This window comes from Triturus cristatus, chromosome 9, assembly GCF_964204655.1.
Source record: "Triturus cristatus chromosome 9, aTriCri1.1, whole genome shotgun sequence".
Taxonomy (NCBI): Eukaryota; Metazoa; Chordata; class Amphibia; order Caudata; family Salamandridae; genus Triturus; species Triturus cristatus.
The window spans coordinates 804066948-804084478 of NC_140592.1; the positions used below are offsets into that span (position 1 = coordinate 804066948).

General features: G+C 46.8%; 1 protein-coding gene across 1 annotated transcript in view; it reads left to right on the forward strand.

The window, feature by feature from the left end:
- LOC146798869 (nesprin-2-like) overlaps positions 1 to 17531 on the forward strand; it is a 194839-nt gene that overhangs the window by 161988 nt on the left and 15320 nt on the right. The window contains exon 19 of the mRNA XM_085626205.1: positions 8891 to 8937. Within this exon, the coding sequence (XP_085482331.1) occupies positions 8891 to 8937 (47 nt within the window). The remainder of the gene's footprint in view (positions 1 to 8890; positions 8938 to 17531) is intronic.

The window sequence follows — 17531 nt, forward strand, 5'->3', positions numbered from 1 at the left end:
GTAGGTCGCACACTGCTCGTCATACTAGCAAATAGCCCCATAGAACTCTGGATACTGTAGTGGCAGCGGAGAGTACGCCTATGCCACGAGTGTAAAAAATAATGCCATCCCTGGACACGTGTTTCGAGGTAATTGCCTCTCGTCAGCAGGGAGCAGGTAGGTGTGAGGGGTGCCAAGTAGACTGCCAAAATATTAAAGGTAAAATACCTCTCACGGCGCGCAGGTGCGGTACCAAGGCTCGTCAGCCCAACGCGCTCAAAGGAGCTTAAATACAAAAACAGAGTAGGTCGCACACTGCTCGTCATACTAGCAAATAGCCCCATAGAACTCTGGATACTGTAGTGGCAGCGGAGAGTACGCCTATGCCACGAGTGTAAAAAATAATGCCATCCCTGGACACGTGTTTCGAGGTAATTGCCTCTCGTCAGCAGGGAGCAGGTAGGTGTGAGGGGTGCCAAGTAGACTGCCAAAATATTAAAGGTAAAATACCTCTCACGGCGCGCAGGTGCGGTACCAAGGCTCGTCAGCCCAACGCGCTCAAAGGAGCTTAAATACAAAAACAGAGTAGGTCGCACACTGCTCGTCATACTAGCAAATAGCCCCATAGAACTCTGGATACTGTAGTGGCAGCGGAGAGTACGCCTATGCCACGAGTGTAAAAAATAATGCCATCCCTGGACACGTGTTTCGAGGTAATTGCCTCTCGTCAGCAGGGAGCAGGTAGGTGTGAGGGGTGCCAAGTAGACTGCCAAAATATTAAAGGTAAAATACCTCTCACGGCGCGCAGGTGCGGTACCAAGGCTCGTCAGCCCAACGCGCTCAAAGGAGCTTAAATACAAAAACAGAGTAGGTCGCACACTGCTCGTCATACTAGCAAATAGCCCCATAGAACTCTGGATACTGTAGTGGCAGCGGAGAGTACGCCTATGCCACGAGTGTAAAAAATAATGCCATCCCTGGACACGTGTTTCGAGGTAATTGCCTCTCGTCAGCAGGGAGCAGGTAGGTGTGAGGGGTGCCAAGTAGACTGCCAAAATATTAAAGGTAAAATACCTCTCACGGCGCGCAGGTGCGGTACCAAGGCTCGTCAGCCCAACGCGCTCAAAGGAGCTTAAATACAAAAACAGAGTAGGTCGCACACTGCTCGTCATACTAGCAAATAGCCCCATAGAACTCTGGATACTGTAGTGGCAGCGGAGAGTACGCCTATGCCACGAGTGTAAAAAATAATGCCATCCCTGGACACGTGTTTCGAGGTAATTGCCTCTCGTCAGCAGGGAGCAGGTAGGTGTGAGGGGTGCCAAGTAGACTGCCAAAATATTAAAGGTAAAATACCTCTCACGGCGCGCAGGTGCGGTACCAAGGCTCGTCAGCCCAACGCGCTCAAAGGAGCTTAAATACAAAAACAGAGTAGGTCGCACACTGCTCGTCATACTAGCAAATAGCCCCATAGAACTCTGGATACTGTAGTGGCAGCGGAGAGTACGCCTATGCCACGAGTGTAAAAAATAATGCCATCCCTGGACACGTGTTTCGAGGTAATTGCCTCTCGTCAGCAGGGAGCAGGTAGGTGTGAGGGGTGCCAAGTAGACTGCCAAAATATTAAAGGTAAAATACCTCTCACGGCGCGCAGGTGCGGTACCAAGGCTCGTCAGCCCAACGCGCTCAAAGGAGCTTAAATACAAAAACAGAGTAGGTCGCACACTGCTCGTCATACTAGCAAATAGCCCCATAGAACTCTGGATACTGTAGTGGCAGCGGAGAGTACGCCTATGCCACGAGTGATTTTGGCAGTCTACTTGGCACCCCTCACACCTACCTGCTCCCTGCTGACGAGAGGCAATTACCTCGAAACACGTGTCCAGGGATGGCATTATTTTTTACACTCGTGGCATAGGCGTACTCTCCGCTGCCACTACAGTATCCAGAGTTCTATGGGGCTATTTGCTAGTATGACGAGCAGTGTGCGACCTACTCTGTTTTTGTATTTAAGCTCCTTTGAGCGCGTTGGGCTGACGAGCCTTGGTACCGCACCTGCGCGCCGTGAGAGGTATTTTACCTTTAATATTTTGGCAGTCTACTTGGCACCCCTCACACCTACCTGCTCCCTGCTGACGAGAGGCAATTACCTCGAAACACGTGTCCAGGGATGGCATTATTTTTTACACTCGTGGCATAGGCGTACTCTCCGCTGCCACTACAGTATCCAGAGTTCTATGGGGCTATTTGCTAGTATGACGAGCAGTGTGCGACCTACTCTGTTTTTGTATTTAAGCTCCTTTGAGCGCGTTGGGCTGACGAGCCTTGGTACCGCACCTGCGCGCCGTGAGAGGTATTTTACCTTTAATATTTTGGCAGTCTACTTGGCACCCCTCACACCTACCTGCTCCCTGCTGACGAGAGGCAATTACCTCGAAACACGTGTCCAGGGATGGCATTATTTTTTACACTCGTGGCATAGGCGTACTCTCCGCTGCCACTACAGTATCCAGAGTTCTATGGGGCTATTTGCTAGTATGACGAGCAGTGTGCGACCTACTCTGTTTTTGTATTTAAGCTCCTTTGAGCGCGTTGGGCTGACGAGCCTTGGTACCGCACCTGCGCGCCGTGAGAGGTATTTTACCTTTAATATTTTGGCAGTCTACTTGGCACCCCTCACACCTACCTGCTCCCTGCTGACGAGAGGCAATTACCTTGAAACACGTGTCCAGGGATGGCATTATGTTTTACACTCGTGGCATAGGCGTACTCTCCGCTGCCACTACAGTATCCAGAGTTCTATGGGGCTATTTGCTAGTATGACGAGCAGTGTGCGACCTACTCTGTTTTTGTATTCGTTTTGGTGTTTACGCTGCTCACATGAGGGAATTGCAGGGGGGAGAAATTGATGTTTATGTTTAAAACTGTGGGAATTTTTGTTTACGCTGCTCACATGAGGGAATTGACAGGGGGGAGAAATTGATCTTTATGTTTAAAACTGTGGGAATTTTTTATTACTTATTGTGGAACTTGCCTTTCCGATCGTGCCTTGGTCACGGGGCGTTCGCCTGGGACACGCTCTTCTGGCATTTTTAGCGGCCATCTTGAGTGCGACGCGCGTTTTTCGCGGTCAGCACTCTAGATGTTGCACGCTGTTCCCTCGGCTCAGCCATGCCCTTTAAGTAGACTGCCTGACAGGAAGCGCAGCGGGCGCGCCGACAGCGCGCCGAAGGCGCGCTAAAGGCAAGCCCGTCTTCGCCCGTCAGCGCACTGTCAGGGCATAGGGCATGTCACTCTGCTCGTTCTTCCTCTGAGGTTACCAGTCCCCTGATTTATGCGGCTGATATGCTCAAATCCTTCCAGCCTCCCCGTTGCCCTAGGGAAAAAATCTGCTCTAATCTCCCCTCCTGTGATTATGTCTGCGGCGGATGCGTGTTTCGCTTTACCACAGAGCGCGTTTTAACAGATTCAGGTGCTGCTCCTTTCAGCCCCGGTTCCATTAGCGCCTGTCTCATCAATGCTAGATCCGTGAAAAAGCACTATTTGGATGTGTTTGACCTGATTATTGATAATAATCTGGAAATCCTGTTTGTGACTGAGACTTGGCTTGATGCCCCATCAAATCCTCTAGTTAATATGGCTACACCTATAGGATTTAAAGTCCATCGATTGGATCGTAGTATAGGCAGAGGTGGCGGTGTGGCCATCTGGTACAGGGAAAATTGGACCTTCCAAAGTGAAATTTCCACTCTCTGGGGTAACTGCGAGGCATTGCATTTCAGCTTGCAACTCTCAGCCCACTTCACTCTTGGTGGCTCTTTAATTTACCGACCCCCTGGCTCAGCTGCGAACTTCTTAGCCCTTTGCAGTGAGGAATCAGCTGAGCGAGCTTTGATATTCTCGAAATATATTTTTCTTAGGGATGTCAATATCCACCTCGATTGCAGTAAAGAGGTAGATTCAGTTGCTTTTCTCGACTCTTTACATCTTGCAAACTTATCCCAAATGGTCGTATTCCCTACTCACCAGGGTGGTCACACGCTCGATATGATTTGTACTAACTTCCCCATTTCTGTCTTGAAGCCGCGCCCTGTGTCATGGTCAGTTCATTTCCCCATCTTTTTCTCCTGGGCATTGCATGAAGCTTGGAGACCAACCAGTTGTTACCGGCCGCCTCTTTCATTGAAGATGGCTTCCACCCAGCTTAGCCTCGCGCTTGCTGCGTCTCGACCCACTTTTGGCGCAGCTCTAGAGGCTAATCTTATCCAATTCAATGAGTGGATCACAGGTGCTGTCGCTTCAGTCTCGGCGGCTGGCCAACCCAGGCTGAGAAGAGAGTCCCCTTCTAAACCCTAGTTTACCCCTTTGTTACGGAGTCTTAAACACAACTGCAAAGTTGCTGAAAGGGCCTGGCGTTCCCGTGGCTATCTGCTCCACGACAAAGTGCTTCTTAGATCTGAGCAAAAACACTATTATAGAGCAATTGGGGAGGCCAAGGGCCTGTACTTCGCTACGCGCATTGAACGAGCCAATAACAACGCCAAGGAGATCTTTGCCATAGTGCAGTCCTTCCTTGCCCCGAGTGCTCAGGTAGCTGTAGCCCCTACATCGGACACCTGGTGCAACACCCTGGCTTCTTTTTTCAAGGACAAGATCATCAGTATCCAAGAGACATTTCGGCCTCTGATGAAGTCGCCCAGCACTGAGCTGGTTTCCACCCTGCCCAAGATCTCTCCACTCTCCCGCTTCTCTGATTTTTGTCCTATTGAGTTAGTCGACTCTCTTAAAATCCTTAAAGTCCTCAAGTCTGGCTCTCCGCACGATCCATGTGCCGCCCGATTACTTTCCGATCTGGCAGACACCATCAACCCCGAGGTCAACTATTTGGTCAACCAATTGCTTAGGGAAGCTCTTGTTCCCTCGGCATGGAAACATGCTCTAATTCTGCCACTTCTTAAAAAGCCCTCCCTTGATCCTCTGCTCCCAGAGAACTATCGTCCTATTTCACTCCTGCCTAGTTTGGCCAAAGTGTGTGAGAAGGCAGTCACGTTTCAACTGACTAACCATGTTGAGGTGGCTGGCGTGCTTCATTCTGCGCAGTCTGGATTCCGGGCCTCCTACAGTACCGGATCTGCTCTGCTGGAGGTCTCGGAGTCGATTCGCGAGTGTCTGGACGCCGGCGGGAGAGCGGCACTTATACTGCTGGATCTCTCGGCGGCGTTCGACACGGTGCCCCACGCCAGGCTCCTCGACCGCCTCTTGGACATTGGAGTGTCTGGGAATGCGTTGCTCTGGATCAGGTCTTTTTTGGAGGGTAGGCTTCAGCAGGTCTGGCTCCCTCCGTGCGCTTCGGTTCCCCTGAATGTCACCACGGGGGTACCACAGGGTTCGTCACTTAGCCCTCTGCTTTTCAATATCTATGTGACTCCACTGGTTTTCCTGGCGGAGTCCCTGGGGGCTAAAGTGATGGCCTACGCCGACGATACCCAACTGCTGTTTACCTGGGGCAAAGCAGATGACTCGGTGGTTAAACCTCATCAGTGTCTGTCCTCGGTATTTCAGTGGTTGGCCAATGCACAGCTAAAATGCAACGAGGCTAAGTCAGAAGTTCTGCTGTTCGGCTCTTTTCCCTCTGAGTTTAGAACAAGACTTTGGCCCTTGGGCTTTCCATGCCCCCCAGCGATCATTGGAGCCGTTAAAAACCTCGGTGTTTGGTTTGATGATAACCTGAACTTTGCCTCGCATATAAAAAAACTTACTGGCACATGCTTTGGGCTCTTGCGGAGTCTTAGGAAGTTTCTCCCCTTGCTACCAGACAGGGCTAGAGAAACGGAGGTGCGCGCTTTGCTTTTATCCCGTTTAGACTATGCCAATGCCCTCCTGGTAGGGAGCCCTGGTTACCTTGTAACGAAATTACAGGTGGTCCAGAATTCAGCAGCTAGACTTCTGGGCGGACTGTCCTCCTGGCAAAGTGCCCGGGACCAACTGCGGGCACTTCACTGGCTCCCCGTTCAGTCTCGTCTTAAATTTGAAATGCTGTCAATTCTACAAAAAGCCCTTTATGGTCTTGGCCCCAAGTATCTTCAGGTCAGATTCTCCTTTTACATCCCTAGGAGACAGCTGAGGTCTTCCTCACTGCTGCTTATGCAGACCCCTAAATTTGAGCGGGCCCGCTTGGGGGGCAATTCCTTTGCCCGTAGAGCTTGCCTTGCCTGGAACGCTCTTCCCCTGTCTTTGAGAGCCATTCGTGATCCTCTCTTGTTCAGGAAATCCCTGAAGACCTTGCTGTTTTGATGAATTTCGTGGGATGGTTGCCTTTTTCTGTTGTTAGCGCCGGGACACTCCCGAGTATCTGTGCGCTCAATAAATTTAAATAACATAACATAACATAACATGTGAAGTACTGGTAGCTATTATATAGCTCTGTCCTGTGCTGGAGAGGTGTGATCCCCTTTTCGGGCTCCTTGCTCTCCGTGGCGTCATGGTATGTCGCAGGTGCGATCTTCTTGCCACTTGTCTTGGTGCAGCTTGCACTGGGTCCATCCTTCTCCTTGTCACAGCGTCGCTCGGCCGGTCTGGCCTGTGGTCTGCGGCAGCATGTTATGGCAGTTCTACGTTTTTGTCAAGTGTTTTGGCTTGCTCCTCTGTCTGCTGCCCCAGAGGTTTTGGATTTCCTTGGCTTCTGTTTTCTGGTGGCCGGCTTGAGCCCGTCCTCTTTCTCTCTCTTTCCTTCTTTCTTTTCTGCTGGTTTCCTCCCCTTCTTCGCGGATCAGTGGGTTTCTGGGCTGGCCCCTTCCTTGGGGTGTGTCATGGCCCTTCTGGCTGACGTCTGACTTGATCTGGGTGCACTGTTCCATGGTGTTGCTGCTGCTGCTGGCGGCGCTTGCCCGGCAGACTTGCTTGTTCTACTTCACCGCTGTGATCTTTGATGTGTTCCCTTGCATCCCTGCCTCTGGTTCCGCTGGGGCTTTGCGTAAAGGTGCTTTTCTTCTTCTGCCTGTGCTATTGGCGGAGGAGCTGTTCCGGCCTTGCCCGCTGCTTGTGGCCAAGGTGTATTCAGCTCTTTTTTCTTTCTGGGGTTCGAGGTGGCCCTTGTGCTCTTTGAGGCTTTTAGGGCACTGTCTGCCCCTGCGGGGTGTTGGATGCTCTCCCTTGGTTGGGCTTAGGATTCCTGGCCTTTTCCTTCTTGTCCTTGTGACATATCCCCTTCTGGGGCCCTGGGTCTCTCCTGGTGGGGAGGCTCTCTCGCAGGCCCTCCTCCCTTCTGGGTATGGCTAGGGTATCTAGTCTACATTAAGGAATCTGCGGCTAGTAGTCTCTATCAGATGTACAAGTTACTTACCTTCGGTAAAGATGTATCTGGTAGAGACTATTCTAGCCGCAGATTCCTTCACGACTCGCCCTTCTTCCCCGTTCTGCGAGGACCCTCAGCTTGGTTTTCTGCGCGCGCCTCCCTCTGGGTGGCTTGTCTTCTGTGGGGGTCCTTTTCGTTTTCTTTCCGTCAGGCTCTCTCCAGCTGGTTTCTCTCCAGTGTAGGGTCCTGCTTTTGCTCTTTTTTCCCTTTGTTGTTACAGTTTCTGATCCCCTTGCGGTCTGCTACGTTGGGGGTTCTTTGGCCTGTCCTTGGCCCCCTGCTCCCTTCAGGGGCTATGGCCCTCCTTGGCTGTGTAGTCTGGGGGAGGATGGCTGTTGCTCCTCTGTTCTGGGCATGTGGCCCTTTGCTGTGTGGTCTGTGGTTGCAGTCTCTCTCTTTCTCTTATCCAATGCTTGTGTCTCCAGACTGGCTATCACCTTGGCTTGTGTGGTGGTTCCACGGGGTGGTGCTTTACGCTTTCCCTGCTGTGGCTTGCTGCTGTGGCCTTCTGGTACTTTGGTACTGCCTGGTGCTCTCACCTTGGCTTGCACAGTTGTTCCTCAGAGGTGCTCTGCTCTTTCCCTGCTTTGGCTTTCCTGTTGTAGCCTCCTGGTGCCTCGGTGTCACCGGGTGCTGATCCTCACCTTTTGTCTCTCTTCTTGTTTCTCTGGTTTTTTTCGCACACTGTTCCCATGTTCTCCTCAGTTTTGTTGTGATGGCTCCGCGTTGTGGCGCGGAAAAGTTCTCCGAAGCAAACTGACGTCAGCGCGCCGGGGTGGGGCTTATGTGACCTCGCTGACGTCACTCCCGCGGAGGACGTCGGGGCGGAGTCGCGAGGTATCCCCTGCACGCAGAGATGCTGGGCAAGAAAGTTTTCCGGGTTCAGTCTCGCGCCTGGGGATAGTTCTACGTTAAGGAATCTGCAGCTAGAATCGTCTCTACCAGAAACATTGTTACCGAAGGTAAGTAACTTGTACAACAATGCACACAAAGAGGGACTCAACCATACACATACATATCAACACACATACACTCCTGAAGACACTCAGGCACACCTCTGTTTGTGCAAGGGAAACTTGGTGATGCCCATGTGAGGTCAGTTCGTTTTATTTGTGTCTATGTATGTGCACTTGCACATCTGTCTGTGCTGCCTTTGTGTGCCTGTGTGTTGGTGGTGGTGGGGTGGGGTGGTGCATGGATATGCACTGCTGTTGTCCGTGCGTTACGTGTCGCCATGTAATATATGTTAGATGATGCCATTTCTGGTTGGCACCCTTCTGCACCAGCACAGGGCAGGAATTCTCTGTGTTACTTTGTTCCGTTCCTTCTACCATAGCAGAGTATTGCCTCTCTCCATTGCTACTCTCAAGTGTAAACTAGTCACACAATTACCAATGGATTACTTTATAGCTAGCAATATATTACAAATGCTCGACAAATAAGTACCAATTTGCTGTTTTGATTTTACAACATTGTACAAATGTGACAAAGTATTTATATCTAATAAGACATCACATTTCTAAAAATGTTGCTAAAGGAACTCTTTTTACTCAACAGATTGAAAAAGAGAACCGTTCACAAGGGAAGAATGAGGATCACAGCAGGTAAACATTTCAACTTTTTTGTCCTCTTTTCGGAACACGCAATTGGGTGAGGAGGTAAAAAAACAAAATGCTAATTTCTTCACATGTTGAGCACAGTTATTTAATTTAATAGATTGTCTGTTAGTCTCAATTGATATTTTCCATTAAAAGAGATGGGCCCCTCAAATTACCTGCTCTGTCAGAATTTGTTCTGTAGTCTTTCTATTTGGTTGCCCCTGTTTCGTCCCGTGAATCATCGAGGCTTGTATAGCGTGGCTTGTCAACCCGGAGGAACTTCAGGCACTGTGGTGTTTGAGCGATCCTCGGTTCGAGAGAGGTGGAGGTCGAAGAGCCTGCTCCTCTGTGGAGACCAAAACTGAAACAAATCTACATTTGTTATTGGTATTGCCTGGAGACATAGTGAAATTTTGATCTGAGTCTATTCTGACTTAGTCACATACTACTGTGATGACCACCAAACAGAAATTACATCACTTGTGAAATTTCAAATGCTCCAACAGGGTTTCCCTGAAATTTCACTGACAGCCAGTTTTGAAGGGAGCGGCTAGAGACTCACTAATAGAATCCCCAGAGTGTGCAGAATATCAATTTATATTTTGCTTTGTGCTACGCTGGCCGACATCTGTCTCCAGAGAGATACTCTAAAATTAGCCTGTGGTGTTTGTGTTAGCTTCTCTAGAAGACTTATTGAAATGCTACATACATATGATATCTACACTCAGAAGACTCGAATGGTTGCTGAAGGACCATCGAGGTCATCTTTCCTTTCTGAATTTCATTTATAAGGGAACCAGAGGGTAATTTCAGATTTGAGATTCCTGCAAAAAGAAGTAGATGAGAAGTGTGTTTGGATCTGTAGGCTATGGACACTGATATCCTCCCAACCCTTCAAGGAGTTACACCTATAGATTTTTCTTAAAGCTCCTTTTCCAGACCTTATGAATTTATTCAGTTCTCTCTTTGCTCCTTTGGTCACTGATTTGTTTCCATTAGGACTGCCCCTTCTGTTTCACATTTGGCTGCATCATTTTAGTGTCATGGAAACATTTTAAAAATTGTTTTCTGAGAAAGACATCTAACCATAGATTTTTCACTCTGTGGATTTTTCCCCAGACTGGATATGGAAACATTTGAGCAGTACCTCTCCATTTCAATAGGTGGCTGTAGGAAGCTCGCTCTTTATGTGATATATCAATACTCTGATATATCGTGTAAAGCGTCCAGGGGTTCCCTTACTAGTGGACAGGCTCTTGCTATGCAATCCCAAAGTGCTCTATTTGGGGTAGTGTGGTGGAGCAACCTTAGGCTTAACACAGAGGAGTGCAAGACATTTGCAATTATACACAATGATTAATAAATGACAACACGACTTGAGAAGGAGATCCACATCAATTTATAACAAAAATTAACAATGCAATAGGTCTTGCATTTGTGAGAGTTTGAGCAATTGGCATTGTAAATGACAATGCCTTTTATTTATGTGTTGTTTTTAAAACAGATAAATAAAAAGCATTGTCATTTACCATACCAATAGCTTAAACTCTCGCAGATGTGAGACCTATTACATTGCAAATGCATTTGTGCTATAAAATGTTTTTAAAAAGCGATAGGAGCGAGCTTGTCTTGCCTGCTTAGACAAAGCTATTTGAGAAAATAGTGCTCGGAGGCTGTAATTGAAGCCTACCGAGTAACAACACACCTAACGGGGTGTCGCCATGTGAGGTTACAAAATGAGACAAGGCGATACTAAGGAGGGACTATTACGCCTATTGACCAATGAACAGGCACAGTTTACAGTGGACAATGACACAAACCCTTGAACAATATGGGCGTAGAGTGGGTGGAGCTTCATGTCACTACCTGAATACAGCATGCCTAGCAGAGCAGCGCATGTGCTGGCCAGGCTCATCCTACAAATAGCAAGTATCTTTATATATGTTTTAGGCAGCAAAATCAGTATGAGCAGGCAAGTGCATTTCGGAAATACAGTATAAAATGCTTAAACACCGTTAAGTATTTACCGTAATGCTCCATGTAGAATACATGGCGTGACCTGCATCAACATTCAAACAATTTAGTGTTTCAAGCAATGGGGTAAATCGGCTGACAGTACTGACCATCAATCAAAGACCATTGTGGTCAAAGGTAAAAGCACACAGGCTTATGCAAGTTTTGTGCCAATGGGCACTTGTGGATGGATTTGGTTTCTAGTCTTTCAGAGCAGAGGTCTTTGAGTGGAATAGGCAGTTCCCGATTACCTTGACCAGTGACTCTGGATGCAGGCACATGTGGAAATGTCCATCACACGGAGAGTGGCACCAAATAAGCGTCTCGGTCGGCAATACGACACAACTCAAGAAGGAGATCCACACCAATTTATAACAAGCATTTGCAATGCAGTAGGTCTCGCATATACGAGTTTGAGTTACTGGCATTGTAAATGACAATGCCTTTTATTTATGTGTTTCTTTTTAAAACAGATAAATAAAAGGTGCCAAAGAAGTGCTTTAGTCGGTCCCTCAATGAACGGTGGTCGTGCCTAGATGGTTTTTGCCTCAGAGGCGATGCAACCTAACAGGAGATGCAGACTCACAGGAGCGGGGTTGTTTCCGACGTTGCTCGCAGGTGCTGTGGAGTGCCCTCTTGTTGGGGTGAAGATTGAATGGTCCGGTGGCCGGACTGGCTACTAACAAACCTTGTCTGTGGCAAATAAAATGAGAGACCTCATCGGTGAGAGCCAGCTACCACTCTTGGAGTGCTCTTGCCACTTCGCTGTGGGTCACCAACTCGTCAGCCCCAGCGGTAAGCACATTGTTTCTGCTTCGGACATGGCCTGCGATGTGCAGGAGACTGGTTCTACCAATCCAATGGAGTTCTTGATTATTTATTAAAGGCATGCAGTCCTCCCAGGTTTCTTGAGTGCAGATGCAGCATGAGACTATTTTGGTGCAGGAGTCGAAGACATCAGATTAGTCACATGTCCTCTTCTCCTTGTGGCTGTTCGATGTCCTTCTTATTCATTCGGCAAAATCTGCTCCTCTGGTGCCAGAGGCTCCCCTAAATATTGAATATAGGGGAATTAGGAGAGTGTAGAGTATTAGCCAATGGGCTTTTGTCCCCTGGGGTCGCTACTCACCCTATATGACCACTTTCTGTGGGAAGTTGGCATAACCCTAACCGCGAATTCCAAGGTATGCCATCACAAAGATGGCTACCTCTGAAAAATCGTGTCCAGCTCACAGTTAGCCCACCTTAGGGGTGGTACAAACCTGGGGATGGCGCGCCTACCGACTAGCTAATTTTCCTGCCTGTCCAGGTGCTGAGGGGGCTCTGGATGGGTGGGTGGCTTTCTCTCCTGTGAAGGGAGCCATATTCGCATTCCAAAGAAAGCTGCTTTTTTGAAGCTCGCCAGCCTAAGGAGCCTAATCAGCAGATCATCCTGTGGGAGGGTTGTTGCACCCTCCTTAAGTACAGGCCTTTTTTCTGGGCCTCATGAGAGCAAAGGCTCTCACCCTAGGTGATCAGAACAGTGATCCGGGTGGCAGGCTGGTAGAATCCAGGCAGCAGGCACACCAGAGGCTGGTAGGTTTTCATGTAGCACCTCTAAGGTGCCCTCTGGGTGCATGTATTGGTAAATCCAACACTGTGTCAGTGTGGGTTCATCAATACGAGATGTTTGGTACCAAACATCCCTATTTTCAGCGAAGCCGTCATGTAGCTGGGGAACTTGTTTTCACCAGTGTCCAACACATGCTTTAAAATGGCTTCCCTGGTCACTTGTACTGGCAGTAATAGGATTGACCACCACAGAGGCATATCTGCTCATCCAAGTATGCCTTTGCATGTAATATTAAGCACCATGCCTTACGGCTGTCAGGCCTGCTATAAGGGTGACATACAAATATTACATGCAGTGGTACGGGCATGGTACACAGGGATGTGTGACATGTTGTGTTTTCACTTTTGTCTGCATCAAGACATTCAGCGTGCAATGGCAGTCTTGCATGGGCTTGGTGAGGGGCCCCATTAGGGTGGCACAATTTGTGCTGCAGCACTTAGGGACCCTCTTCAGTACCTCAGGTCCAAGGTGCCAGGGCACCATTTACTTTACTAGGGACTTACAGAGGGTGCTAAAGATTTGGTCAATCGAGGGAACAATTGTAAATTTTTAGCAAAAGAACACTGGTACTGGGGTCCCTGGTTAGCAGAAACCTAGTACCCTACAGTTAAAGTTGCATCAATACCAGGCATAAAGTGGGGTTACTGCAACAAACCCCAGTTTCCTACAAGAATGCACAATGTCAGCAGTTTTGCACATTGGAGTTTCCAAGGCGCCTCTCGCTAAGAGTAGCATTCTGCCGAGAGTGGAACTCGGGAATCCTGTATGCTTTCCTGCCCTGAGTTCTGAAGAAGATCAGGAACGACCAGGCCTAAGTCATCCTAGTGGCCCTGGATTGGCCACTGAGATTATGGTATCTGAAACTCCTGGGCTTGAGCAACTGCCCTCTGATCAGGCTGCCCCCTGGAAGGACCTCTTATTGCAACAACAGAGCAGGTTTTTGCACCCGGGCCTTCGCAATCCTCACCTTCATGCAAGCAAATTTAGCAGCAACAACTGAACACTTTCGTCCAGCCTCCGGATGTGGTTGATGTCTTCTTGGCAGCCAGGCGTCCCTCAACAAAAACTGTATGCGCCAGTTGCTGGGAAAGATTTGCGGTTTAGTGCAGCACACCTCAGAGGCCCAGTTATCTGATGTGCTGTTGTTTGTCTTGTCTCTTGTTCAGCAAGACTTTGCTTTGGACACAGTTAAGAGGTACTTTTCTGCTATTTTGGCCTTTTTTACAGTTGTCAGGCCAGTCCTCATAATTTAAATCACCGGTTGTGCCGCATTTTTTGAAAGGTCTCGAACACTTGTTTCCTCCCTCTCCTTTTGTCATGCCTCAGTGTGACGTTAACTTGTTCCTCGCATATTTGATTTGATACAGAGGTACTGCTCAAAAGTTTCCGGATTCAATCTGATTCCTGGAGAAATATTCAAAAGGTGAGGAATCTGCAGTTAGGTAGAGCCTCTACCTGAAAGAGCATTACTGAAGGTAAGTAACTTGTTCTTTATACCTGTTAGGAAAAAAAAGAACGAAGGTGTAACTTAACAGCACTGCTTTTGCATCCCTAAATGATTGAACATCACAGGTACTCAGAATAGTACACATGGATTACTTTGATTAAAGTAATTCAAGCCACTGTTGCCATTGTTTTGTATACTACCTCCTAGTTAATAGTTTACTTTAGGAACATCACTTCTGCTTTTTAAAGTCCCTTACCCCTAAAAATGTTTCTTAAGTGTACCACATCCAAGGTATTGCATCAGTTCTGCGAATGAGGATGGTCCTATCTGTTGACTTTATTTCCTTCAGCTAAATGTAAAAAAGAAACTTCAATTGCTTTTTGAAAATGCAATAGATTCCAATGCCAGACGAGTGATGCTCCATATACTGCAAATCCATGACTATTTCACGGCCTAATGAGCTATTAGCTAAAATAATTCTCTCCACCTCATTGTCACCTGCCGAAATTGCACTACTAAAATAGATCAGCATGAGACAGCTGCATAAAATTATCTAGTTCACTAGGATCTTGTGAAACTGTAGCACTCACTAGAAAATCAGAAGTGGCATAGATGAAAAAAAGGGCTACATACTAAAAATGTGCAAGCAGCCTCATTCTTATAGGATCATTGATCCAGCAAGGAAGCTAAATGGTCCAATATAAGAAGTATTGGAGTCTCCTCCTGTACAGCACCTATTGTGTGAAAGGCCATGATTACTTTATCACACACATCACAGAATGTTAGCCCGTCAATTCCAGCAGCTACTGGGGTCATACCTATCAGTATTGAGGAACTGTCCAAGATCGTCAGACTTCTCTGACTAAGCGCAAACTATTTCCCTCATGATATAAAATCATCAATGCATCCCTCGAATATGAGACTTTCCCTAGCACTCTGAAATGCAGGCAAATCACCCTTTTCACCAGTTTGGTTTTCAAATGGGATAAGGAAATGAAACTGTTCCACTACAAATTCTGTATGAGGTTCATCGAATGCTAGATGAGAGTGACTCCTTAGTACTTCTAGATCTCACAGCAGCGTTTGACCTAATTGATCCTAGTAATCTTTGTCCCTTACTCGAATGACGGTTCGGGTGTCAGGGTCCAGTTCTAAGCTGATTTTGTCACAGGACTACAGGATTGCATCCTTGTGCCAATTCTTTTCAACTTGGATCAGGCACCATCTTTAATGTTTGCGAGAGAATGGGAGTCAAAATCCACCAGTCTCGCAACCACACACAAATTCACCTAAAAACCACTTCAGTTTTTGATATCTACATCCTCCAATCCATGCTATTAAATGAAATGTACAATAATGGATGACTGAAAGTCTCCTAACATTAAATCTTTGAAGAACTGAATTTAAATATTTTTTCACCAAAGTACAGGAAAAGCTTCAACTTAGAATTGCTTAAACAACTTAATATTGCTAAATGCTCGCAAAATGTTCTCTCCCATGGTAACCTCACTCAGAATTTTTCTTGATACCTACGATCACTCATATAAACAAAATAGCAATGGTAGAAAACGTTCACCTACGGGCTCTGAAAATATCTAAGCTTTTCTACCTTCATTTCTACAAAATATGCAGCCCATGCTTTAATCTTGTCTTGATTGGATGCTGGCAGTGCTGGTCTAGCTGGACTACCACAATACACCCTCTACCCCATCAAAGTAGTTCTCCACTCCCCTTCTAGACTTCATTCTTCCTCCAAGAAATGTGATCACTTCACCCTGATTCTCATTGACATATGCTGGTTATGTTTTGAGGATAGAATATAGTTTACATTAGGCTCTCTAAATACAAAGTAGTTAGTTTTAACTCGCCACCCTACATCTGCAACCTACTCAAATTATCAGGAGGGCTGAGAGGTCTCCGAAGTAAAGACAGCTTTCTGCTTTAAAGCTCACGCTTCAGAACAATACATCCCAACATCAATCTTTCTCCGCAGCAGAAACTCTTCTATGGAAATCTCCTCTAGCAGATACCAGAACCAAACCCATGTTACTGTAATTCCTGCCTTACTGAAAGACTCACTTATTCAGACTTCATCTAACCAAACATCCCTAAATTGCTCCCTAACTATTCTCTTCCATCAAATACCTCTTATACCCCCCTGAGTTTTCAGTTCTGAACCTATTCCATTTCTCTTGCAATCAGTCATGGTCACCTAAGACCTTCTTCTACTGCTGCCTGATCTATTGTTAAGACTGCCACAACGTCGATTAAACTCTTGACTATTTTGGATCTTTTACTATTGTTAGATACCTGAAGTCATTCTTTAGTGATGTGCTTTCAGTGTAATTTTTGATGCTACTATTTATTATAAAGTAATTTCTCCTGCTTTCAGTCAAGGCCCTTAACTTAGCCCTGGTGCCCTCTAATTCTTCACCTACTCTATGATCATTACCTTTGCTATCACTGATAATTTTCACTCCTGATATGTTGCTAATTGGACTGTCCTTGTCACCTTGGATTCAATTGTAATAATTCTGTTACATTTGTTCAAACATTTGACTCGTTTCTAGAGTGATGAGTTTTTCAATGAAATTGTTACTTTTCATTATAAAGCACCTACACATTTCACAGTAAATGAGTGAGTGCCATATAAAACTGTTAAAATAAATAAAAAAATACCGAAACAGCTTCATATGTAGATTGATTTGTATCTCTGAAACTAAGTCTTCACGCTGCTCAATGAGGGTCTCCTCCCCTTCTCTCATCAGAACTAATTGGAACATGATTAGCTGTTCTTTGTAAAATAGCAGTGTTTGACATCCTTGTCCGTGCACTCACTGAGCAAATTAGTGTATGCAGACTAGACATCAGACCAACCGCTAAAATAGATCCAATACAGGTCGAGCATTCGGATTTTCTCAGGGAGCAATAGAAGCTGTTAAAATTTCCGGATGTTTATGCATCTTTTTCTGGTCCCAATGGAAATATCGAAAATTGCATACAAGATGGTGCAGTGAGAAGTGTTCTAGATCAGACGGGCGACTTCTTCAGCTGGTGTTGAACAAACTGCTCATGTGATAAAGTAATCTTCTCGGAGAACATGAGGTTCACACAGGGGAGATGAGTTTGCATCTAAATGAATGAAAGCAGTGAAACACCTGTGTATTGTTCAGAGAGTCCTTTTTGGCTAAGTCCTGGTATCCTTGGCAGCCATGTAATACACAGCTGCAGCTCATGCAGGTAAGAGTGGTGGGGCCGGGTGAGGGGGATTTGGACAGACGGTGACAGAGAAAATTAATTATTTATTTAGTTTTCTCTCGTCATCGTCCATTGAAATCCCCCTCACCCGGCATCACCCCCTCACTGCTCTTACCTGTATGGGCAGCGTCTGGTAATACAATAAATTGTGATGCATAAAACATAATTTCGCACACTGGAGGAATTAAAGCTTGGGTAATGTCTGTAAATGAGCAGAGAGGGTGAAATACTTATGTATTGTTGAGAGGGTCCTTTTTGGCTAAAAACAGT